Source organism: Triplophysa dalaica, chromosome 4, assembly GCF_015846415.1.
Source record: "Triplophysa dalaica isolate WHDGS20190420 chromosome 4, ASM1584641v1, whole genome shotgun sequence".
Classification (NCBI taxonomy): Eukaryota; Metazoa; Chordata; class Actinopteri; order Cypriniformes; family Nemacheilidae; genus Triplophysa; species Triplophysa dalaica.
Window position 1 is genome coordinate 20,517,583 of NC_079545.1, and position 21,995 is coordinate 20,539,577.

Here is a 21,995-nt window from a genome sequence, read left to right on the forward strand (position 1 = left end):
TTGAGATTACTGAATAAATGTAATTAATAAAATATAAAAATTAAAATTAAAGTTCACACATTATAGTTTTGACCTAAATGTGATTATACATTTTAAGTTTATGATGATTCATAGCACATAATGAACTCGAGTTACTTAGTTATAATTTAATCTTAGAGCTATCATTTGTTAATATGGGTGTTTTTAAGGATGTATTTTTTAAATTGTGAATATAATTTAATGTTTGTTGTATTTGAATTTTTCCAGAAACTTTTAATGTTGAAGATTCAATCAAATACAGTTTTTTGATAATACCATCTTGTTTTGCTTTTCAATTCACTTAATAATACATTTAAATACATTTAAAATACAATAAATAAATTTTTGAAAGAAAGGTGCTGGGAGAGGCACTCGAGATTGATGCATATTATTTGCACTGAGTGTCTTATAAAAATAAAGCATTACATTTAAAAAAGTGAGGGGGACATGTTCCCCTCCCCCCCACGGAATTTAACCCCTGCTTACTACATAGGAGTGGAAAATCCATGGATTTTCTGACTTCTCTGCCTTTGTTGGCTCCTCTTTAATTTCAAGTCATGTTTTTCAACAGTGGACCTTTTGCAAAGTCTCCTTGTTAAACAGGGCTCTGTTGTCGGGTTTGGACTCAATTGCACCTTTGAAATCTCCGGCGGTGTCTTATGTTTGCTATGTTCCATGAAAAATGGAACGTGGGTGGCGTCTTTCAGGTTTGTGTGTACACCACCAAGCTTGGAATGAAAGCTTAAATGAGTATAATGTAGAGATGTCTTCAGTTAGATCTGAGAATTTCTTGTTTTAAAGGGCAACAAACACAGGATAATCGGCAAGGGACAGGTTTGGGTAATGAAACACTAATGGGAAGGTTACAAGGAAACGAGATGGCGGGAAACACTGACGAGACACGAAAAAGAGCATGACACGTCAACCAAGCAATGACTTTCTTACTCAAAACCCAAGGCAATGCCATGCCTCCACCAGACCAAGAATAAACATGACATGATGGTGAAAAGTTCATGTTGTATATCTGAAACGGAGTTCCAGGAGTCTAATAAAACTATAGTACCTATCAAACGCCTCTTCATGATTTGATCACAAGACAACGACCAGATAAATAGTTTAAGAATTTCAAAGTTATCTTAACATTTAAACACTGGTGGTGGCTGTAGCTGACGTTAGCCTAGATTAAGTAAACAGGCAAATAGTGTAATGTATTGGCACTGCACTGTTTATGTGTATATAATTAGCACAAATGTAACGTTAAACATAATGTTTAACATTACATAACCCGTCTAGCGCCAACATTCATGTTTACTCATACAGCGACTTGGGATGCGAATCCAAACGAATCCCGATGCCTAGTCTTAAAACTAACCTTAAACATACAAGGGCACTGCTGCCTGCCACAGGCAAAATTTGCTCTGTGTTGGAGTTTTTCAACATTTGTATAAACAAGGCCTAGTTGGCGGAAAGGCAAATCGCACAGTTTGCACCTTACATTGTGGGTAATGTGACTACACGATAAAAAATAAACAGGAAAAATAAAGAAACAAGCAGTGGGGTCAGCTGCTAATAACAAAAAAGTTCAACACTATGGGATACTGAAAGTTGTGAGATGCTAAAAGCTAGCTAACAGGTAGCTTTTTGGAACCAAAAGATACGGAGCACATAATAAGAAATTATTAACTTTACCTACATTTGCAGTATATATTAAAAAAAACTTCTAAATATTTGAAATGTTTACTCACTCATTGTTGGGGATTCCATTTTAAATTTTAATCCAGTCAGTAAGATAATTAACACAGCACAAGCAAAAGAACACAAACTCAGAGATCACACACACCTGGTTGCCCTTAAAGGGGCAACTCCTTTGCGTTAAGAATTAAGCAGTCAGTGCAGTATAGTAAAAAAGGCTGTATTTTACAGCTGAATTTTACAGCTGTTATCTGTAATGTGTTTATATAGTAATTAACTGTAATATATTATTTGCTCTACAGAAATGCATCTAATGTTTCAGTAAAACACTGTTTCCCAATGTTACTGCTAAACACTGCCTATTTTAAAGTTATATACCCTGTAATTTACGGCAAGGTTTAACAGTGCATACAATGAACTAAAAAGACACAGTCTGCATGGAACCACTCTTCATCTTGCCTCCCTTCTTGCAGCAGCAGCCACAACCACTACTCTCTGTGAAAGTAAACATTTGTTAAAATAACAAGTTTCATAAAGTTGAATTATAATTGAGTTAAACTTATGAACATATGTATGAACAATTCTATTAACAAAATAATATTTTTTTCATTAACCTCAACAACAGGTGGGAAGAGAGTAGACAGCAGTTTGACAGAAGACTTCTGGTACAGCTGCAAAACAGACTCATTCAGTGGATCCTTATTCTTGTCGTCCAGCCAGCCAGCGATGTTGTGGTCCACAGGTCCAGCATAGTGACTCAGGGAGAAGTTGGCCTCAGGTTTGCCTGGCAGGCTTTGGTTTCTGGAAAGTTTGAAACTTGCCAAGGTGCTGATAATATATGCAGAGAATTAGTAATACCACAGGGTTAACAAGTTGAATATGATTCACTTAAAGATAGTTATAAACCTTTACAAACCTTCTCAGCTCAACGCAAGCAGTCAAGTCCATACCAATGTCATTGAAATCCCAAAATATGCCCTCCTTCTTGTACTCCTCTTGCAAAGACATGGTGTGGTTGAAAAACTGTTGCAGTTTCTCTTTGGTGAAGTTGATACAAAGATGCTCCATGCTGTTGTACTGGAGACAAAGAGACATTTACTGAAAACGTGTTATGAATCAGTCAACATTGAATGGACATTAGTTAATTATTCTCATATCAAAGATCTCAAATCAAGTGATATCCAGCACACCAATGAAGACATCTGGTTAATACGAACAACCATCCACAAGAACATCATCTCGTGAATAGAATTGGCCAGAGCACTAACAGAGTCTTACACCTGTAGATGTAATAAAGTGTACATTTCATTTGCATATGAATACATGTTAAAGTTAACTAAGGGACTTCTTATATGTGATAACCCTAATTAAAACAACTAAGTTTTACCCTGTGCCATCTGGCTCAGCCTGTTCCTCGAGCTGCTTCTGCTTGAACTTCATGTTACCATGATGCAGCACAGCTCCAGTAGACTTGTAAACACAAACCTTCTACGCAGCACCGAAGCCCAGAATATCAATAGCAGTCTGGAAGTTTACAGAGAGGGATGAAACATAGAATCTGGCATATTTACTGTATGAACAATACTGCTGCCTAAAATCAATAATAATGACTCAAATCAGTGGCAACCAGTTCCTCTTTATGTGACCCTGACTGCACATGGGGAAGTCATAGGGGTTTGTCGTGTTAAGCTTCATTTCTGTAAAATTGAAAATGCATTTTAGAAAAAGTTATTTTTCAATACAAAGTGATATTGTACATGTGCACCTACCACTCAGCTCATTTGTGGTTGGTCATCATCTGGCAAAATATGTGGTGGCCTTCTCATCTGGAAGTTGAAATGTCAGACTTGGAGATCTGTTAAAAAAGTACTTATAGTAAGTCACAAACTTCTAAAAAGTGACATACAAAGACAAATGCAAAGGATGTGTGAATTAAATGTCAGTCCATCAACATGTCTCAATATCAGCTCTAGCCAGTTTCCCAGTTGTGCCAAAGTGAATTCTGATGAATTTTCCCTGTTCAAAATACAAAATAACATTTAAGATTCTGTTGTGCAGTCACAAAGTGCTTCATAATAAAACTAAACTAATTGTACTTTGAAAATAAAAAAACTTACAAAATGGTCTTGCCATTACCATAAGACTCAAGCAGAGGGTTAGGGGCAATGATCTGCTCCTCAAGAGATCCCTGTTAAGTTAAGAAAGTACTTTAATATATTGACTAATTAGCTAAAGTTAATGATGATAATATGAATGACACGTTTGGTGTTCACAGTCTTTCCAGCACCAGATTCTGCACTGATTTATAAGAGATGATCCGACAGAACATGATAAGACATGTAAAAATAATATATAACTGTATTCAACATTTTATAAAAGTAAATACATACGTGATCAGGACAGACTGGTTCTATCTGTCTGTAAATTGAATGGTGATTTTGTTTATAAAAGGTTTTCAACTAATCCCTAAAACATACTTTTACTAATCAAAATCAAAATTAAACTCTTACTTGAAAGACTAGACTGAGAGGCATTGTCAGAGACAGAGAAGATGTGGGGTGGGGCCGCCATACGCTTTTTGCCTCTATGAGCACTTGTAGGGGTTCACAGTAGCACAGAAGAGTCCTGAGTAGGTCTGAAACGAACAGTGAAACCATCCGATTGCAGTATCACAGTTATAATGAACTTGAATGATGTTTTACTTTATGCTTCCCTTACATAGATCATCCATGCTGCGTAACGCTCTTTGAGGTTATACAGCACAGAGGCCTCATTGAGATGGGTCATCATGGCCATGTCCTCAATCTTGTCATACTTGGGAGGATTCATTGGGTGGACATCCCCCTTTCTTAGCAACTCTCTCCTATTAAAGTGATTCAGCAAACATTAGATTCATACTTTATTTTAATGATAATCTTTGAGAAATGTGGATATTTTAGCTCCTTAGTATCATTCACAATAATAGTGACTTTGCCACCATCTTTGCTCTTGATTGTTTCTGTGACGTATAGCTCTATTTCATCAAAGCAGGTACTTTTAGCATCAAAAGCATTGCTCTGCACCTCAATTCTATCCTTTTCAGGCTTACGGAGGTAAATGGCAGTTTGCCATAAATGGCCATCTCTGCGTCTGTACTCGTGGTGGAGGCTTACTGTGGCGATGAGAGGATCACATATTGAGTATCTTCTTTTTACAAATTGTTTATTTAGTTTAATGAATTCATTGTAAACACAACATGCTTAAATAGATATTAAACAATACACAGTTGTAAACAATAAAATATTACCTTTCTTAACCTCCCAGGAAATAAAGATTATCTAAAAAAAAATCGAAATTCTCACAAAAATGACTTAGCTGTGCACTTCTCCAGTGCTGTTCGCTTATTTTTGACAAAGTAAAAAATGGCAAAATATTGTCTTTAAAGCTCAAATGTAAGTCATGGATCGATCACTTGACTTGTAACACTTGGTGCTGGCAATCATTTGGAAGATGTACTTTTCCTCCAAAATTAGTCTGAAAGGGAAACATGAAGGTACACATAATCTAATTAAATGTGCCAATTTAAAGATGGTGACACAGTATCTTTGTGTTTTATTTTACTAAGACATGGTGCTACAATGTAGACACTTTTCTTTTTACATCTATCTCATTTACATTTAGTCATTTAGCAGATGCTTTTATCCAAAGCGAAATACAAATGAGATAAACAATGCAAGAAATTTGAACAACATAAGGACAACAAAAAGCATAAGTGCACTAAAAAGTCTCATATAGCCTACCACTGTACACAAAGCAAAGGATAGAAAGGATGGAAAGAGTAGAAAATATATAGAAGCCAGAACTAATCGGTCAGGCATTGACAGATGAGATGTGTTTTCAGCCAATTCTTCAAGATGGCTACAGTATCTGCTGATCTTGTAGCATGCAGCGGGCAGATCATTCCACAAATGTGGAACAGATTGAGAGAAGGATCTACTGTATTTGTCAGTGATTTTTCCCTTTTTGGGATGGCACTACAAGATGCCCTATCTATCACAGAGTGTAGGAATCTGGCAGGTACATAAGACTGTATACTGTAAGTGAGTGAAGTATGGGGGTGTCGCACCAGTGGTGGTCTTGTAGTCCAAGAGCAGTGCCTTGAAATTGATGCGAGCGACTATAGTGAGCCAATGAATCTTAAAGAAGATCATGTTCTATCAATGAACTCTTCGGTTCATTGAATCTCAATGTCATCCATCTCAATGTCATTGATGAAGTGTTTTAATTCGAGTTTTGCTGATTCGTTATGATGACTTGACACTCTCTTTGAACATGTCAACAGATGTATTCTGATATTGTAAAGCGAATCTGAAACGGACACTGGATTGATCCCACAAGGATTAGTTCTGATTGAATCTAACCTTTAAATGTCAAGGAGATATTTGTGCTCAACCTGATTTTGCCAAGTGGTTGATGTCCTCAGGACAACATACTTTGTTGACCTAAGGACATTTTTTTATAAATAAAACCTAAACCCACACCAAACCCCATCCCTAACCATGACTTACCACTAAAATTAGAGGGAAATGATGACTGAAAAAAAATGGTCTAGAAGCACCTAATCCTGGTTGGAAGATTAAATTAAACTGTGAACATATTTCTGAAATCTGATTGGTTGATTTAAATGTTGTCCCAGGGTCAACATGATGTTGACATTAGGATATCAACCACTTGGCAAAAACAGGAGAGCCGGTATTAGTCCCCAGTACCAGGTTTCTGGTACACTCATACATTTCTTTCTATTTGTTTTGACACAAATAAATCGTACAGAATACAGTACATGAATAATCAATGTTGTGTCGACCTAGATTTGGAGAGAGCTGAAGATGGTGACGACAGTGTGTTAACAATTGGTGGTGTCAAATTTTGGTCTACAGATTTTATTAGGCCAGACAACATTCCTGGGCCATGTAACATCAACTGTTCAGAATGTTTTTCATTCTTAAGCAGCTCCCCTGGTAAACAATCAAATAAATTCTGTCAACAGTATTGCAAAATCACATCATATTGCTTCTTTCATGTAAGTCACTTTGGATAAAAGCATCTGCTAAATGCCTGAATGTAAACAAAGCTGCTGAAAAAATTAAGGGACCATTCCAAATCAGCATTCCTAATGTATTGTTGCAATTTCAGTCCAGTGTCTGATGAATATCAACAAAAGCAAGCCTCAGGAGCGACAAAGTCATCCAACAGCAATGTAAAAGACTGACAGCATGACAAGATGAAAACTGTGATAAACATCTTCAAGGTTATTACATACAAATATTTGTGAACTTTTCCTAAATACATATACAAATATAACTTATGTATTGCATATAAGTGAATATGACCTTATTGTCTTACAGAGCATAATTTCTGTTATTTTGACATGTTTCTCCTTTGTTCATTTTCTGCAAATAAATGCAAATAGAATCTACATTTTTATTTGAAATATTGTTAGCAGTTCACAGATTGAAACAAAAATGACCATTCTGAAAAACTGATGTCTTTTGTTTTTCCGCAGATGCATATCACTCCTGTCCTTCTGAATCCTCATATCTCCATATTTCATGATTTTTTTGCCATAAATACTATAAGTAGTCAGACATCGCGTAGCCTTTAGTTGGTAAGGGCTGTAAAAATAATAAAGGTGTTGAAGTTAGACTTATTCAAATTAAAAGGAACTTCACAAAAAAACAGTAACTAAAAGACACTTAACATTGGTCTATTTTTTAAATCAATTTACACAATACAACTATCCAATATATTTCATTTATAAAAGTTCAGGGGATAATGAACATAAAAGAGAACTGATTAGTGACATTTGACCTACATTGACTGAATGCAAAGCCTGGTAAACATGTGCATTACATAAAATTCAAAGCCAAAACAAGATGAAACACACTCATGGCTCTAACGATTGCAGTATTGAAATTTTCTGTTCTTCATTAAACCTCCTAATGGCAGTTCAAAAGGATGTATTCAAGGCTATAAGCCTCTGTTTGTAAGATAATAACTTGAGAATCAACTGAGATGTATGCCTTGTGCGTGTGTTACACTTAATTGGTATTCCAAATATGAATAATATGAATTCCAGAGCAACACTGTCCCATTATCTTCTCCATAATTAACATTGAATCGAACTTGTTGACAGTTGAAAAACTCTGGACTGAATTTTACTGTGCTGTAAATATTTAATTGCTCATTTCACTTGCTCATACCACAGATGGTGGAGAGAGGCCCCCCTTCCCACCTGCTGCTTTGAGGCATTCTCACTATTTCAACATGCCCCATTCTTCCTGAACAGCTTCAGAGTTGCAATGTAATTAGAGATTCCCCCATGCCATATTTTGTCATGTCTGACATGTGTGCACAAGTGGCGCTTCTCAGTGTAACACTATATGGTGTAAATTTAACGATCCAGTTCCAGCTTAATCTTGCATGAACTGACAGATATAATTAAAGTGTTTTTATAGATCTGGCTTTGGGAAATACATTTTACTCATTGGTCAGGCCATCGCTGGTGACTGAAAATACCTACCACGACTAACTCATTGATATTAAAATAAAAATAATTTAAATAGTTATGGCTTAGCTGCTTGCACTATTTAACTGTATCAGATTGTTGTTTTGTTATGTGCAACTATTAATAATTTCTAGTGGAACCCCCAGAGCGTGGTCCAATTGACTTTAAGAAAGCAAATAGATTTACATCTAGATGTAAAATTGTATGCCCTTCATGTAGTTCGTTTTCTAATGACACATGATGATCCTCAATCATCCTTCTGATAACACATGCGATTACATTTTAAAGAATTTATAAGAATCAATTAAAAATACACATATAGATATACAGTATCATACATTTTACATACAGTACATTGTCTTTGTGAAATAGAGGACTTTTATAATTGAAGCATACAATGGCAAAAGCAGTGACAAAGAGCTAATCACAGTACTGTACAGCATGCTCTTCTTCTTCTTTTCCAGGAATAGCGTATCTTTACCAAGAATAGTGTAACTGAAACTGTCTGTTATCTGATGACTGTACTTAAGTGAGGTGATGAAAGTGAAGATGAAATATGGAACATGTTCAAAAATAGTTAAGGTGTCACTGTGGATGTAAGGGAAAACGTATCATTTGATCGCCCCAAGAATGAAACCAAAGATAAAAACCCTGCCACACAAGCAAGAAATGTTCTATCATGAGAGGAAACCTAGTTCTTCGGATCTGTCATTAAAGAAAGTTTAATGGTTATGGGAGAAATCAATATTGGCAGTGGATTCAAAATCTAACTTTGTACAGTTTCTTTACAGTTCTTTAAAGATAATATTAAATTAGTGGTAGTAAAGAAGTAAATCAAGTAAATTCATTAGAGTAAAACCACATAAGGTTTCCAACAAAAGTACTTAAGTGTAAAATGTTGAAGAGAACCGAACATGCTGTCGATTAATTTACTTCCTCATGCCTTTTTGCTGTGATTGGAGATTTGCCTTACAACAGCTTTGGTATACTTTGAGAGTACAGAGCGTCTATCCACTCCACTGCTGTGTACCAGCACCACCACCTACAGGATGTCACCCGATGCTCTCCATTTTGTTAGATTAGATTTTCTTAGAAGAATTTTTAAAAATACTTTTAAACTTAGTTATTTTTCACACTTTGTGTTCGATATTTGATGTTCATTGAAATTATATATCAGCAATTTAAACAAAATACTGAAAGTCTCACAGAAACCAATAATTCTCTTTTTCTTGCTTTATTGCATAAGACATTATCACCCGTTCACTCCTGAAATGATTAATTGATTTGAAAAACTAACATTTGTTAAACAATAGACCATAAACAAATCTTAACCACAAGTTATGTATTTTTTAATAGGCAAAATAATGAAACCAGAGTAACAGAGCTCACTTCAAAACATTTATTATTTATGATATACAATATTCTCTCAAAGCCAGTATTGATTCACACATTTGATGTTATTGTAAGAAATGTGTTCTTGCATCTTAAAAACACATTACTATGAACATGAGTCATTTAAGAAAACTGACTATGCGACAAGGTTAGAAAATGGTTGTTAATAGTGGAACCCAGGTTTGTCCATCATTTGAATAGGGATGACAGTCTCGTCAGCGAGAGCAACTTCAGATCCGGTTAATGGCGCCTCCACTGAGAGAATACCATCTGGTGACAGCACAGTGTTGATCTGTTTTAGGTCCAAGTCGAATGGAAGCCTAATAAATTATACAAGAAAATTGGTGGTATCGAATCAATATAAGTGAATTGGAAGGTTAAAGTTGTGTCGTTTGGCTCATTTTCCATTTCACATTTACATTAAATTTATGAAAAGCTATTGCAAAAATATTGAACACAGGCTTCCCTTACTTGTATTTTCTTGAAAAGCTTCTGGAGATTAAGCTGTTGTTTTTTTGCCTTTCGTCACGATTACCTTTAAAAAGAAAAAAGAAATGCATTAAAAATCTATGTAATCTCTGGCAATCTTGATCAAAAGATCTCTTACCCGTTATCTCCAAAAATCCCTCCTTGGTTTTCATGCTAATATCCTCTAGAGAATATGGATTGACATTGAGACAAACTTTCCAGTTTTGTTCGGTCCGTTTACAAGCAGCATCAGAAATATGTTCTTGGGGTCCAATGCATGTAGGTAGAATCTCCATGCGCAAAGAGTTAAAGAGAGGCAAGCTCAAAGATGCAGTCCAGGAGAATGCAGTTAATCTTTTCCTGGCTGAATCTATCCAGCTAACCTCATCTGGTTCAAGAAAACACGGGAGACCTGTGTTTTGGTCAAAAAGATTAATTTGCCTCTTCTCCTCGAATGGGTCCCAGCAACCATTCCGGCAAAATAAAGGACGAGGCATGATTACAGCCAACTCAAATATTTCGGGATTTTAGGTTTAGAAATCACAAGTATCTCCTGTATGCAGCAACAGAAACAGGATTTGCCAACCCATGGAAAGCTACAGAAACACATCACTCACTATCTTTTATACTGTGACTCTATTTAGCCTTCTTCTCAAACATCAACAAACACTGCAGAAGATTTTCACCACAGTGTTACACAGTCTGACGTCATCCGGTCTGTATAGAGCTGAAGGGGTAATGGCAAATTCTTGTTGAATGACAATAGGTACACTGGCAACGGTGTCGTTTCATTCGTGGCCTCTGTAGTGTGGTCACATCTTGGAACTCTTTTGTTTACCATGGTAACAAACTTTGTTGAAGAACAATATGTACTTACAACCTATATGTCTGCTTAGAAAGTTCATCTGCTTAAAAACAACTTCAAAATTTACTAAATTCAACAAAACCATATGAAGGTTTCTGTAAATACAAACTCACACAAGGGGTCACAGAATCGGTCAGTTTTTTTAATGACAAATCATTATGGCAAAACATTTGACTTCATCATAAATGCTTAGGATATTCATATACAAAAAAATCATACCACATTCTTTTGTTTTCCTTTCTTTGAGACGCTTTAACAGAACCTTTCACCTTACTGTGCATCTTGATAAATGACTTTGGTTTAAAAGGATGATATGCAATGAATGGAAAAGAAGGGCTGATTTGGGATCAGTTATAAAAGCACACAGAGAGATTTCAGCAGATATACAGTGGGAATGAGAATCGTAAAGCAAAGTATACAGGCAAAAGGTTTGAGTGCACATTGTTTTCTATGAAGTGGAATGCTGACATCTCCATAGCGTTTCTGTGGTACTCTGGCTCAGATGCATCAGATAAATGGGAGTGTACTGGAAACTGAGAAATATTGGACAGAAGAATTACTTTAACAAAATTTAATGCATAAAAGAAGGCATATAGAATACATCCCTACAGCGAGAGAGAAGTATCTGTGATTTCTCACCATAGGAGCCGAAGTTTCTCAAGCGAAAGGATTTCCTCCAAAAGGGTCTCCAAAAACACTTGCAGGGGCACCAGCTTGAGTGGCGGGAGTGCTCTGTGACAGATAAAAGCATAGGAATGCATAACATTTTACAAAATAATGATGACAATCAAACAATTGGTTTTACTTTATTCTTTTACATCAGTAAAATTCATCGGTATAGGTGTTCACTCGAAACGAACCTATGCACTTCGTGATGCAGATCCAACGCTTAACCAAGTGAGTTTAAAAAAAGGTATTTGCACGTACTGTCTTCGGGGGTGGTGCTCCAAATGGGTCGTTTCCAAAAGTGTCATCAAAAATGTTTGAGCCTGCTGCAGGAGGTGGGTTTGTGGGTGCAGGGGCCAGATTAGGAGTGAAGGCAGCATCCAAAAGACCTACTGCTGGAGCTGGCGTTAGACCTGAAACTACAGCAACATAAGGAAAGGACTCTAGAGGAACCGGTTTGGAGGGCCCTGGAGACAAGATGATAGATTTTAAATGTAGTTATCAAAATTGTACGCCACACAGCATACATTGCATTTTAGAATTAAAAGTTTACCATTTGAGCTAACTGGGATTTGGTTAATGTCAAAGTCATCATGGTCTGCCACCTCCTGAGCCAAGCCAACCTTACTGGAAAAGTACTGGTCAAAGGAACCATTGGTGGTGCTTGCTCCATTTCCTTGTTCAATTTTATGGGGCTTGACCATCAGGAAATCTTTGAACATGTCTTTCCCAGTCTTCTTTTCCTTCTCCCCAAAAGGGTCTAAAGCCATGAAGGCACTTTTAACTGGTGCCGGTTCTTCTTTCACAGGAGGACGTGGTGGAGGACGAGGGGGAATAAGTGTACCTTGCTGGCCGCTCATCATCGCACTAGGAGGCATCATGGGAGGAAACTGGTTTGATGGGAATGGGTTGACCATAGGCCCAGAGTTAGGCCATGTTCCAGCTGGTCCTGTGGTTCCTGGTTGACCCCAAGCTTGTGTGGCAGCTGGTGCACCAAAAGGTGAAGCTGCCTGTTGCCCCCAAGCTGGTGCAGGCAGGCCCCCAAAGGCAGGCAGCTGGGAGTAAGGTTGTGCCCCTGGAACTGTTGTATGAGGAACGCCCCCCTGAGGAGGAAACATCATGGGTGTCTGACCCCATGGAGACGAGGTTGGTCCACGAGTCTGAGTGACAGAAGCAGGGCCGAGAGACAACGAACCTACAGAATACCACAAAAAATGAATACCACATCAAAAACTAAAATAGTTGAACTCCAGTTTGAAGTGGGATATTTCACAAAGAATTTTTATTTATTTACACACCATCATGTTATTTCTAACCAATAAGACTTTTATTCTCCTAAAGAACACAAAACTAAGTATTTTAAAGAACACCGGTGACCAAACAACATTGGGCGCCATTGACATCTGCTGTATGGACACAAAACAAATGAGACATCTATGAACATATCTTTTGTGTTTCACAGAATAAAGAGTAATATTTAGGTTTGAATGACATGAGGGCAGATCAAAATTTGTAACTGTACTGAATGAGCTTGTCGGTTTTACCAAGACCAGAGATGTTGGAGATCGATGTAGAGTTGAATAGGTCAGGTGGAACAGGCGAGTTTTTGTTTGAGGGCAGAGACTCATTTTGGGTAGGCGGAGCAAAGAGCTCCGCTCCAAACAGGTCATTTCCAGGTGACTGCGGAGGCACAGTGTTATTTTAGATTTTCAGTAATCTCATGAAAAAATAATATATAAATAGAAGCTACTTCACTAAATACTTGCCATTCACATTAAAATGGAGGCACATGAAGACAACAAAAGATATATAGTATAGTAATAGTGTGAACGTTAATAGTTCAAAAGGATTATGAAGATGTGAATGTTCAAAGAAAAATGTGACTGTACACAGGGCAGCATGCGGTTACTCATGCCAATCAATGAAAGTAAAAATATATTGAATTTCCTATAAAATATTAAAACAAAAAAACAGAAATTCAGACCTTTTAGTATAAAGCAGATAAAGATGCAGTTTGTGTTTGCAGCGAAAAGAGCAAAACATTTCTCTTAACCAGGTTTTCCCAAACTGGAGTTTGCGATCCCCTCGACGTTCGTGACAGAATTGCATAGGTTCTTAAGTTCTGAATGTATTGTCTACCAGCGTATATACAAGTTGTTTCCATTGCTTTGAAAAAGTACAATTGCAAATATATTTTATAATATATACAAATGTTATATTATAATATAATTATATATTATAATAACTATTATTATTATTATTATCATCGATATATTAGTATACATGTGAAAAACACTACTCAAACTTTAAAACAGATAAAAATGCTATTAAAGTTAAACACGTACATGTGCTCGTAAATTATTAAAAACATACCTCATCTCAGGGGGTACTTCAAGGAAATAAATTAGGTCAACGGGGTTCTTCAGAAAAATTTGAAAACCCCTGCCCTAACCACACATATACAATGTGAGTTTCTATCTTATGTGATGAAAAACCCAACACCTGATGCCAAAACCAACTACATTCAGCCTGAGAAGACAGACTACAAGGTCCGTTTGAATCAAAATGTTGATTAAATCACATCATTACACTCCATCTTTACTTCAAGTACTTCTCTTATATTATCAATGCAATAAAACAATTAATATTCCTGAAACAGCTTCACACTGAAGTACAAGATTTACTTTAAATGTCTTTTTTATTATTGAATTTAAATATACGAACCCAGAAGAATGATCAAGTTCTGGTTTTAGTCATTTTTGTTGCACAGGACAGTCCTTGTAGTCTCCCTTGACGTTTGGCTTTGCAGTATTACTTAGGTGTTTCCATTTTAAAATATTCACCTTCTCTCTCCTTCGAATGCTTCCACACTTCAAGCTTTGAGGGGGAGGGCAAAGGATAACCAACCCTCCATTTTGAGCATCTTTACTGATGGGCGAGGTTTTAAACAACGGTATGGCTTCGCTTTCTCCATTACACAAAAAGGGACTGTAAAGGACCGAAGGATCGGATTTGTATAACCCATTTAAAATGGTTGGGTTGTTTAATGAGGTACTGCAAAAAGGATTCAGGTTAAAGTTGGGATTGGTTTTGTGTTCTTGTGCACTTAGAGTAATACGTGTCAACTGGGCATCACATAATCCATTAATGTGCTTAGTGTCTGAAGTGCAATCATTAGCGAAAATTGATTCTGGTCCATTCAAAATGAAACTAGAAAGACCAGAATCTTTATCAAAGGAAAACAAAGAATTTGACTGATCACTGAAGACAGTAAATGGATCATCACAGATGGGATCTGGATTGGTAGTAAGGAAAAAATCAGATGTTGGTGTGAGGGGTCCATCTGCTGGTGTATTGGAGAGGGTAGATGGGTACGAGATGAAATGATTGTCATCCACGGCAACAGAAAAGCTAAGCAGCAGGACACTGTCAGGCTGATTTTCAAAGAAAAAGAAAAATATTAGATGAAAAAGACAGATGAGGTGAGACGCAGAATCTGTTAATCACATTGAAACAAAAGAAAGAAAATTTAAAATACTTTCTGTAATAAGGAATTAAGAGGCAAGCAGGACATGAAGAGTACAAGTGATAGGATGTAATGAGTTCTTAAATTCTAATTCCTTAGGTTTGGGGGCCATCTACTGGCCAGATGGTTAAAATCAATAAACAACAATATTCACTTGAACCCGGAAATAAATTATGGAACACTCCCCTTATAATGTAAACATACTTGTAATGTTTTAATGCTACTAAATAATCAGTAACATTAATGTAACTAAATACTTCAACACTTTTTAACCATTACATCCACGTTTGTGGTGGGAAATATCCCACTTCTGAGGTGTCATGAATGCAGGATTAGCAACAACAACAACATCCTACTTGAGACCCATAAACTAGAAGCAAGGGCTGCTTTATCTAAATGTTAATTGAAGACCAAGTGTTATGTTTAGAACCAAAACCTCAACAAAAAAAAATAGTATAATTGTTAGTCCAATAAATAAAAAACTAGCATATAATGTACATTTTATCCTAAACATTCTTAATTGGGTTTCATTGAATAATCAAGGTTACCGTAGGAGAGTGAATGTCAGGTGGGGTGGACATATCTCCAAACAGGTCCATCTGTTCCACAGTCTGAAAAAAGGGTTCAGTATTTGAGATGAGATGGTGTGTGTGTGTGTGTGTGGGTGTATATGCATGTCTACAGTATGTGTGTATAAATATGATTTTACAGTTATGTCCACCTACCTTTACAGCATTGTCTTTGCAATCCAAAGTGAGTAAAGCATCACCACCATTCTATTGACCAAAAATGAAAACTTTACGGAAATGAACTAAGGAACAGACAAAATAATTGAATGACTACTAAAGCACTACCCACCTCAATCAATGGGTTATTGGCTTCACCCTGCAAAAAAATAAAGATAATAAATTTAGCATCTTGCCACAGTGATATTATCTTAAGAGATACCAACTACATAAAAGTAAATTATAAAAAATGCAGGACCTTTTCTAGATTGAGATCACTGCTGGAACAATAGCAAGCTTTAATGCCAAATTCAATAAAAGGAAGCAAGTCCAATTGCATGATAAGCATTTTGGATCAAATCCTTTTTATTACATGTTATATCATTAAAGCCAAAATAATATGAATTAATAATTGGAGCTGCCATTAAGTTTGACAAAATTGACTTTTTGCTAATCCTTTATCTTATTTTACACTCAATTTCAACAGACAGTACTTAATAACCCCAATAAAAAGTTGGGATTTCATTTTTTGTGGTGCATAGTACCAAATCCATTCCTTCATTTAAAGGCAACGGTAACTTAAGACTATACTTTACTTTATATAAGAAATGGCCAGAATGCATAAAAACTATGTCCAGAACCTTCTGTGCAGCCTCTTGCTCTTTCTTCCGCAAGTTAAAGATCAGCTGAAACAAATCCTTCAAATCAGTGACCAGAGGTTCAGCCTGTAGGAGGATTAGAAGCAACAGAGTACATGACAAAGTTCTATTGAACTTTCAGTGCCGACAAACACCATTGCGAAATATTGAACGTTTTTTTTCAATTGCTAAACTAAACCTCTAATACCACGTCACATTATTTTTATTTGAAATATTTGGCATTTGTGTCACTTTAACCTGTTGAGCTGTCTTGATGGCAAAGAACTGATGCTGGCCCTCTGCTCCACACACGTATCCAAAAGCCCGGTTATCAGTGACATCACGTGCTATGAACGAGATCTTATTCACAACATGTTCATGCTCAATCACCTGAGGGTCAAGAGAAGTTTCGTCAACACAAAGTTCCATACATGAAAATCCATGTTTACAATACATGGATTTTACAAATATGATGGTGTTAACAAACATTCAAAAATAGCATTTACTGCTTCGTACTCACTCCAGTTTTCTCATCCACAATTTTGATTCCTGTTAGAGAGATGTTCACCCAGATTCTTTGCTTGTGTTTGCCTTGAGAACGAACAGCTATTGCCATGCCCTGTAAACGTTTTTATAAACTACATATGTATGCAAATGTATAAATGCTTCAATAAAAAAAATCTCATCCGCCAAAATACAAAGGGGTGGTTGTTCAAAAGGTCAAAGAACTTAATTTACTGTAAAGGGAATATTTTAAGCCAGGACGAAGCCTTCGTTGAATAAGCCTTATAAACAAACATAACTTGTGTGCATTTTGAGACAAACCAATGACACTGAAAACTTCCTTCACTGAAATACCTTCAAATAAATCAGTTTAGACAGCTCTAACATTACTTTTAGCCTAGGACGAGCCTTAATCCCTGTCCGGGAAACTGCCCCTAAAGGTTCAAATAAAACCACACAAGTGAAAGTAGCCATTTTGCACTACCTTTAGCTTCATCATGGAATCCTGACACATTTGATCTCCTCTTGCTTCTGCAACATCATCCACACCAATGAGCTTGGCTTTATACCTCACTCCATCACCTTGAAACCTGGCCAGCAGGAAGCCATCGGTCTTCTCTGGGACTGTGGAGAACAAAAGACAAGGTCACACTACAAATAGATTTCTGAATGTTTGCTGTGGACATCATCAGCATGATATAAAGAATACACAAAGAATACACAAGAGAAGATGACAGACACCTTTTTTTCTATCCTTCCAGAATGAAGTCTTAGTCACAGGTGCAGCGGTTGAGGTGTCAGATGTGGAGATGGATAATGTTGGTTCAGATTCGGCTGGGGTAGCAAGTACCGCGGGAGCAGGCTCGGCCTCAGATGGTTGTGACATAGTGGGTGCTTTGTTACAGGTAAATGAAAGCAAAACTTGAGACAAAACCCAGCCAGAGAGACTAGGGACGAGGTGACGCACGCAGGTAGGATGTTTAGCAAATGCACATTCTCAGCACTGTGCCTACACAATGGAGAGAAGAGACAAAAAGTACTTTAGAGCATTAAGAAATGTGACAATGATCTTTTACTCATGATTGTAAGACCTCTTTATACAGTAAGTTTATACTGAAAATATTGTGGCTTACAAAAACAACCAATGTCTATATACAGTATATTAACAATGACCTTTGCTGTGTGGAAAACACAAAACTTTGCCGACGTGTTATACACAGTGTCAGAGGAAGGAGAGGAAAAAGTGTCAGCAAAAAAACACTTCCTTCTTTGTAGGCAAATGACATAAATGCAAAAACACAAAATTTATAGGAAAATGTCATTAAGAGGGAAAACCACAACATGATTCTGCAGAAGAAATACCAAAATCTATATGCCTATTTTTCACATTCATTATCTAACAAACCATACGCAACTTACATTTCTATACAAACCAGTAATCAAATACATAAAAGAAAAAGAAATATGACATAAGTGCTTAATTTCAAACAAAAATTTGATCAAGATCACCCAACAGATGAATAACTTTTGTACATTTTAGTCACTTAAACATATGGCTGTAATGAATTTAAGAATGATTAAAAAATATTATTTGTTTAAATGGTCAGAAAGACATAGCTTACCAGCAGCCTTAAGATGTTTAGCTTTGCATTTCTCAGTATGAAGTGGAAAGTAAGTGAGAGCGACAGAGCAAAGGTGAGATGATCAAAGGTTGAACAATTAAGCCCCAAAACACAAATCCAATCCCATGATTCTCAAACCTACCCAATCGCACTCCTGTAAGTCTTTTGTCAGAACCTCTGGCTATTTAAATCTAGCAAAATCAATGCCATATCTTGTGAACCTATAAATATATAGGCAACTTATGAGTTAACAAAAGGGTAACTGCAAAAAAAGCAGTGAAAGTGGAGGTTACAATATATCAGTTTTTTTATTAATGTTCACAGTGACACAGAGATACAACATTCCAATTATATGACAGACTTCAATTTATTCGCAGCATTAAAGTTTCATGATTAACCCAGTTCTGCAAGATCATATGACAGCTAAAGGCCTTTTTAATCTTTCACAATAACAAACTATGACAATACAAGGAAAGGACTATATATATAATGACAAAAAGCAAACACCGAAATGAAATTGAACAGAAAAATTGAATAGAAATGTATTAATGGGACATTAAAAGTCTTATTTACACGCATGATTTCATAATTTTATCAGTGTATCAGAAGTCAGGAGAATAATGTTTAATGGCACTCATCAGCTGACAGAGACATCGGTATGTAAAAGATACGGATGCTAAGCAATTCTAGCAAAGATATATACAAGGCTTATCAGGTAAATGTTTATTACCAAGACCAATGAAGAGCGGAAAACAGTTGCAAGATTGCTCAAAGATAACAGTCATCATTACGTTGTGTCCAGGGTCATATAGTGCAAAATTACCCGCAGTGCATCATCAATAAAACAAGGGTGACAGATTAGGACAAGATTCTTGTGCAATACAACACAGCTGCATGACATATACTGGCACAACCATCTGCGTTCTCTCTTTAACAAGCACCTAAGAAGGTAATCTACATGCTTGCTCACTTCTACACAATATAAAAGGCTGAGAAAGGTTCACAAAACCATAAAACCCTTTTTTGCAGCTCGGTGCAGGTTTTATAAAAATACCTTTAAATGTGAATTTAGAAGGTTGAAATAACTCACTACATTTTATACATTCTGTCCGCAGAAAACGACAAACAACAATATGATTTGATGAAATATACTACAGTCACAGCTGATCGGATGAGTATATTTAACTGGGCCTTGATAAAACCATTCACATTTTTTAATCGCCAAAGCATGCATAATGTGACTAATGTTAATATATTCTCAATTTGGACTTCGCTCATAGACACTTTAGAACATTTTTGTAAAACCTTTTTTGATAATCTAAATTTCTCAGACAAAGTCATCCAGCAATCATCAGTACACATTAAACCAATAGTGACAAGGTAAAAGACATGGGATGGTGAATTGGTGCTTGTACAATTCTATCTTTAAGTTTGTTTGTTTTGAGATCACACATGTTATTTTAAAAGATTTCATCTTTTGAGATAAACAAAACTGAATATGTATAATAAAATGTCCAATGAAATGGCTTGTTTGTACTGAGATGCGGACTATCTTGGCTGTTCAGTAACTTAAATGGAGCCGAAAGTCACACCAGTTAAATTTCATTAAAACAGAGGATTCAGCAACATTTGAGGGTGTTCATAAACTCAGTAGGTCATTTCACATCAGCAATCTTTCAAGCACGTAAAGCAAGTCAAGTTACATTATAACTAGGAGTAAAATGTGATTTGCCAACAAAAGTCTGCTGTAAGGTTCAATACATCACTAATTTCTTATGAGCACTTGCAGAATGGCACAAAGTGGTATAAAGAATGCATTCATTACTAAACACAAAGCATACACTACATCGTAGATAGGAAATCTCACTTCTCCTTATTAAACCTATTAAAAAGTCTTATTTACACAGGCAGATTTACACACACTTGGCACAGTTCCTTTTTTTTAATTGACCACGTAGAAACGATAGCCTATTAAAAAGCACAACTTTCAGAATTTCATTTATTTCATTATTCGGCTAAATAAAACTCCACTCCACTTAATCGTTCGAAACGATCAACAGGTTGTAGCGTTTTTTTGTAGCATGTTTATTTTAAATAAACCACGGGGTCAAGTTCAAATTCCAATCAACACATGCAAGCAGCAATGTTTTATATGCCAATTAAAACCCTCTTTTCATCATTTTAAAACGTCTATAACTTCGTTTTGCAAACAGGTCAAGCACAAAGTTATGCCGAGCAGTTAGATACAACTTAGATACAATAAATGATTTAGTTTAATTATATGACACATGCAGGTCGCCACCTGAGAAACAGTTGCCTATTGGTGGAGTAAGTTGCCAGATATAAGCTTACCGCAACTATGCATTCTTGACGTCCATGTCTGGAAGACTGATAACAATTGAGAAAAGTGCCGATGAGACTTCTGAGCACTTTGAATGAACGTAAAACTCAGATATCAAGCTTCCAAACAGGCGCTTCTCAGCCTCCTCGAGCTGCTCGAACTTCAGAACGGCAACTGACTGAGACTCGAGCGCCTCCCACAGGTACCGGCTTGAACGCACCTGAACTCAACCTTTATAACCTCTCCAACTGGTGGCTTAAAACCCGACTGGGTTGTCACCTACTTGGGTTTTTAATCGGGATGAAATGCGGCTAGTTTTGACAACTGAAAAGCATTATACCTACTTGAGTTTATACCCCTTAAGAAATATATAAACATTTATTTATAATGGGAATTGTATTGGGTTTAATTATTGGAAACTAAAATAGACTCTGTGGGGCAAACTGGTAATGTGTTGGGTTTTGTTGAAGGTTTGTAAAACAACATCAATAAATCGTAGTGACTCAAAACACATAACACACTTTTTTGAATAGTTTTAACTGTAACTAGGTGATGTTTAATGATGTATTTGTAAAGGAAATAGAAATTGTCCGTTTTTTCAGTAGAGATATATTATACATTCCTAAATAATTTTTTTATATAAAAAATATATAATTACACAGAACTGGTGTTCAATAGGACATGTTTGAAAACCAGGAAAGAAATGATTTGCCTTTTGTTCATCCTTCCTTCCTTTGTGCCATTGGTGTGCTGACACTGCTGTAATGAGAAAGTAAGATAGGAAAAAAGATGCTTGTGAAACTAAAGAGGGAATTTTATCATGATAGAAAGTCAACAACAAACTTATGGCTGGGGCGACAGAAATAAACCGTAACATGATTTTTTTTCTATAAAATTACACATTTCCCCCATTTTTCTTGTAGATTTTGCAGTATTTTCTTTAATTATACGTTTTTTACATGATTTCAAAATACATAAAAAATCTGTAAAAAAA

The 21,995-nt window shown here is 36.2% G+C and overlaps 2 protein-coding genes and 1 pseudogene across 4 annotated transcripts; all 3 read right to left on the minus strand.

The window, feature by feature from the left end:
• Window positions 1-2,160: 2,160 nt before the first annotated feature.
• Window positions 2,161-5,900, minus strand: LOC130418742 (myosin-13-like; annotated as a pseudogene).
• A 3,730-nt stretch (window positions 5,901-9,630) lies between these two features.
• On the minus strand, window positions 9,631-10,818 carry hspb15 (heat shock protein, alpha-crystallin-related, b15). Its single transcript, XM_056746810.1, has 3 exons — window positions 10,254-10,818; window positions 10,118-10,181; window positions 9,631-9,966 (listed from the first exon to the last, which is right to left on the minus strand). Exons 1-3 carry the CDS (start codon window positions 10,609-10,611, stop codon window positions 9,810-9,812), a joined length of 579 nt encoding a protein of 192 aa, XP_056602788.1. The 5' UTR covers window positions 10,612-10,818; the 3' UTR covers window positions 9,631-9,809.
• A 289-nt stretch (window positions 10,819-11,107) lies between these two features.
• dab2 (DAB adaptor protein 2) lies at window positions 11,108-21,190 on the minus strand. Of its 3 annotated transcripts, none has more exons than XM_056746986.1 (14): window positions 21,013-21,190; window positions 17,780-18,047; window positions 17,523-17,662; window positions 17,055-17,153; window positions 16,793-16,924; window positions 16,538-16,621; window positions 16,030-16,056; window positions 15,897-15,947; window positions 15,720-15,782; window positions 13,190-13,325; window positions 12,199-12,840; window positions 11,907-12,064; window positions 11,619-11,711; window positions 11,108-11,512 (listed from the first exon to the last, which is right to left on the minus strand). In XM_056746986.1, the coding sequence occupies exons 2-13, from the start codon at window positions 17,922-17,924 to the stop codon at window positions 11,637-11,639; spliced, it is 1,752 nt and encodes a 583-aa protein (XP_056602964.1). In that variant the 5' UTR covers window positions 17,925-18,047; window positions 21,013-21,190; the 3' UTR covers window positions 11,108-11,512; window positions 11,619-11,636. The 3 variants fall into 3 exon arrangements, with proteins under 3 accessions (XP_056602964.1, XP_056602962.1, XP_056602963.1); XM_056746984.1 differs by having other exon boundaries at window positions 11,907-12,112; XM_056746985.1 differs by lacking the exon at window positions 21,013-21,190 and adding an exon at window positions 18,661-18,790 and having other exon boundaries at window positions 11,907-12,112.
• Between the last annotated feature and the right edge of the window lie 805 nt (window positions 21,191-21,995).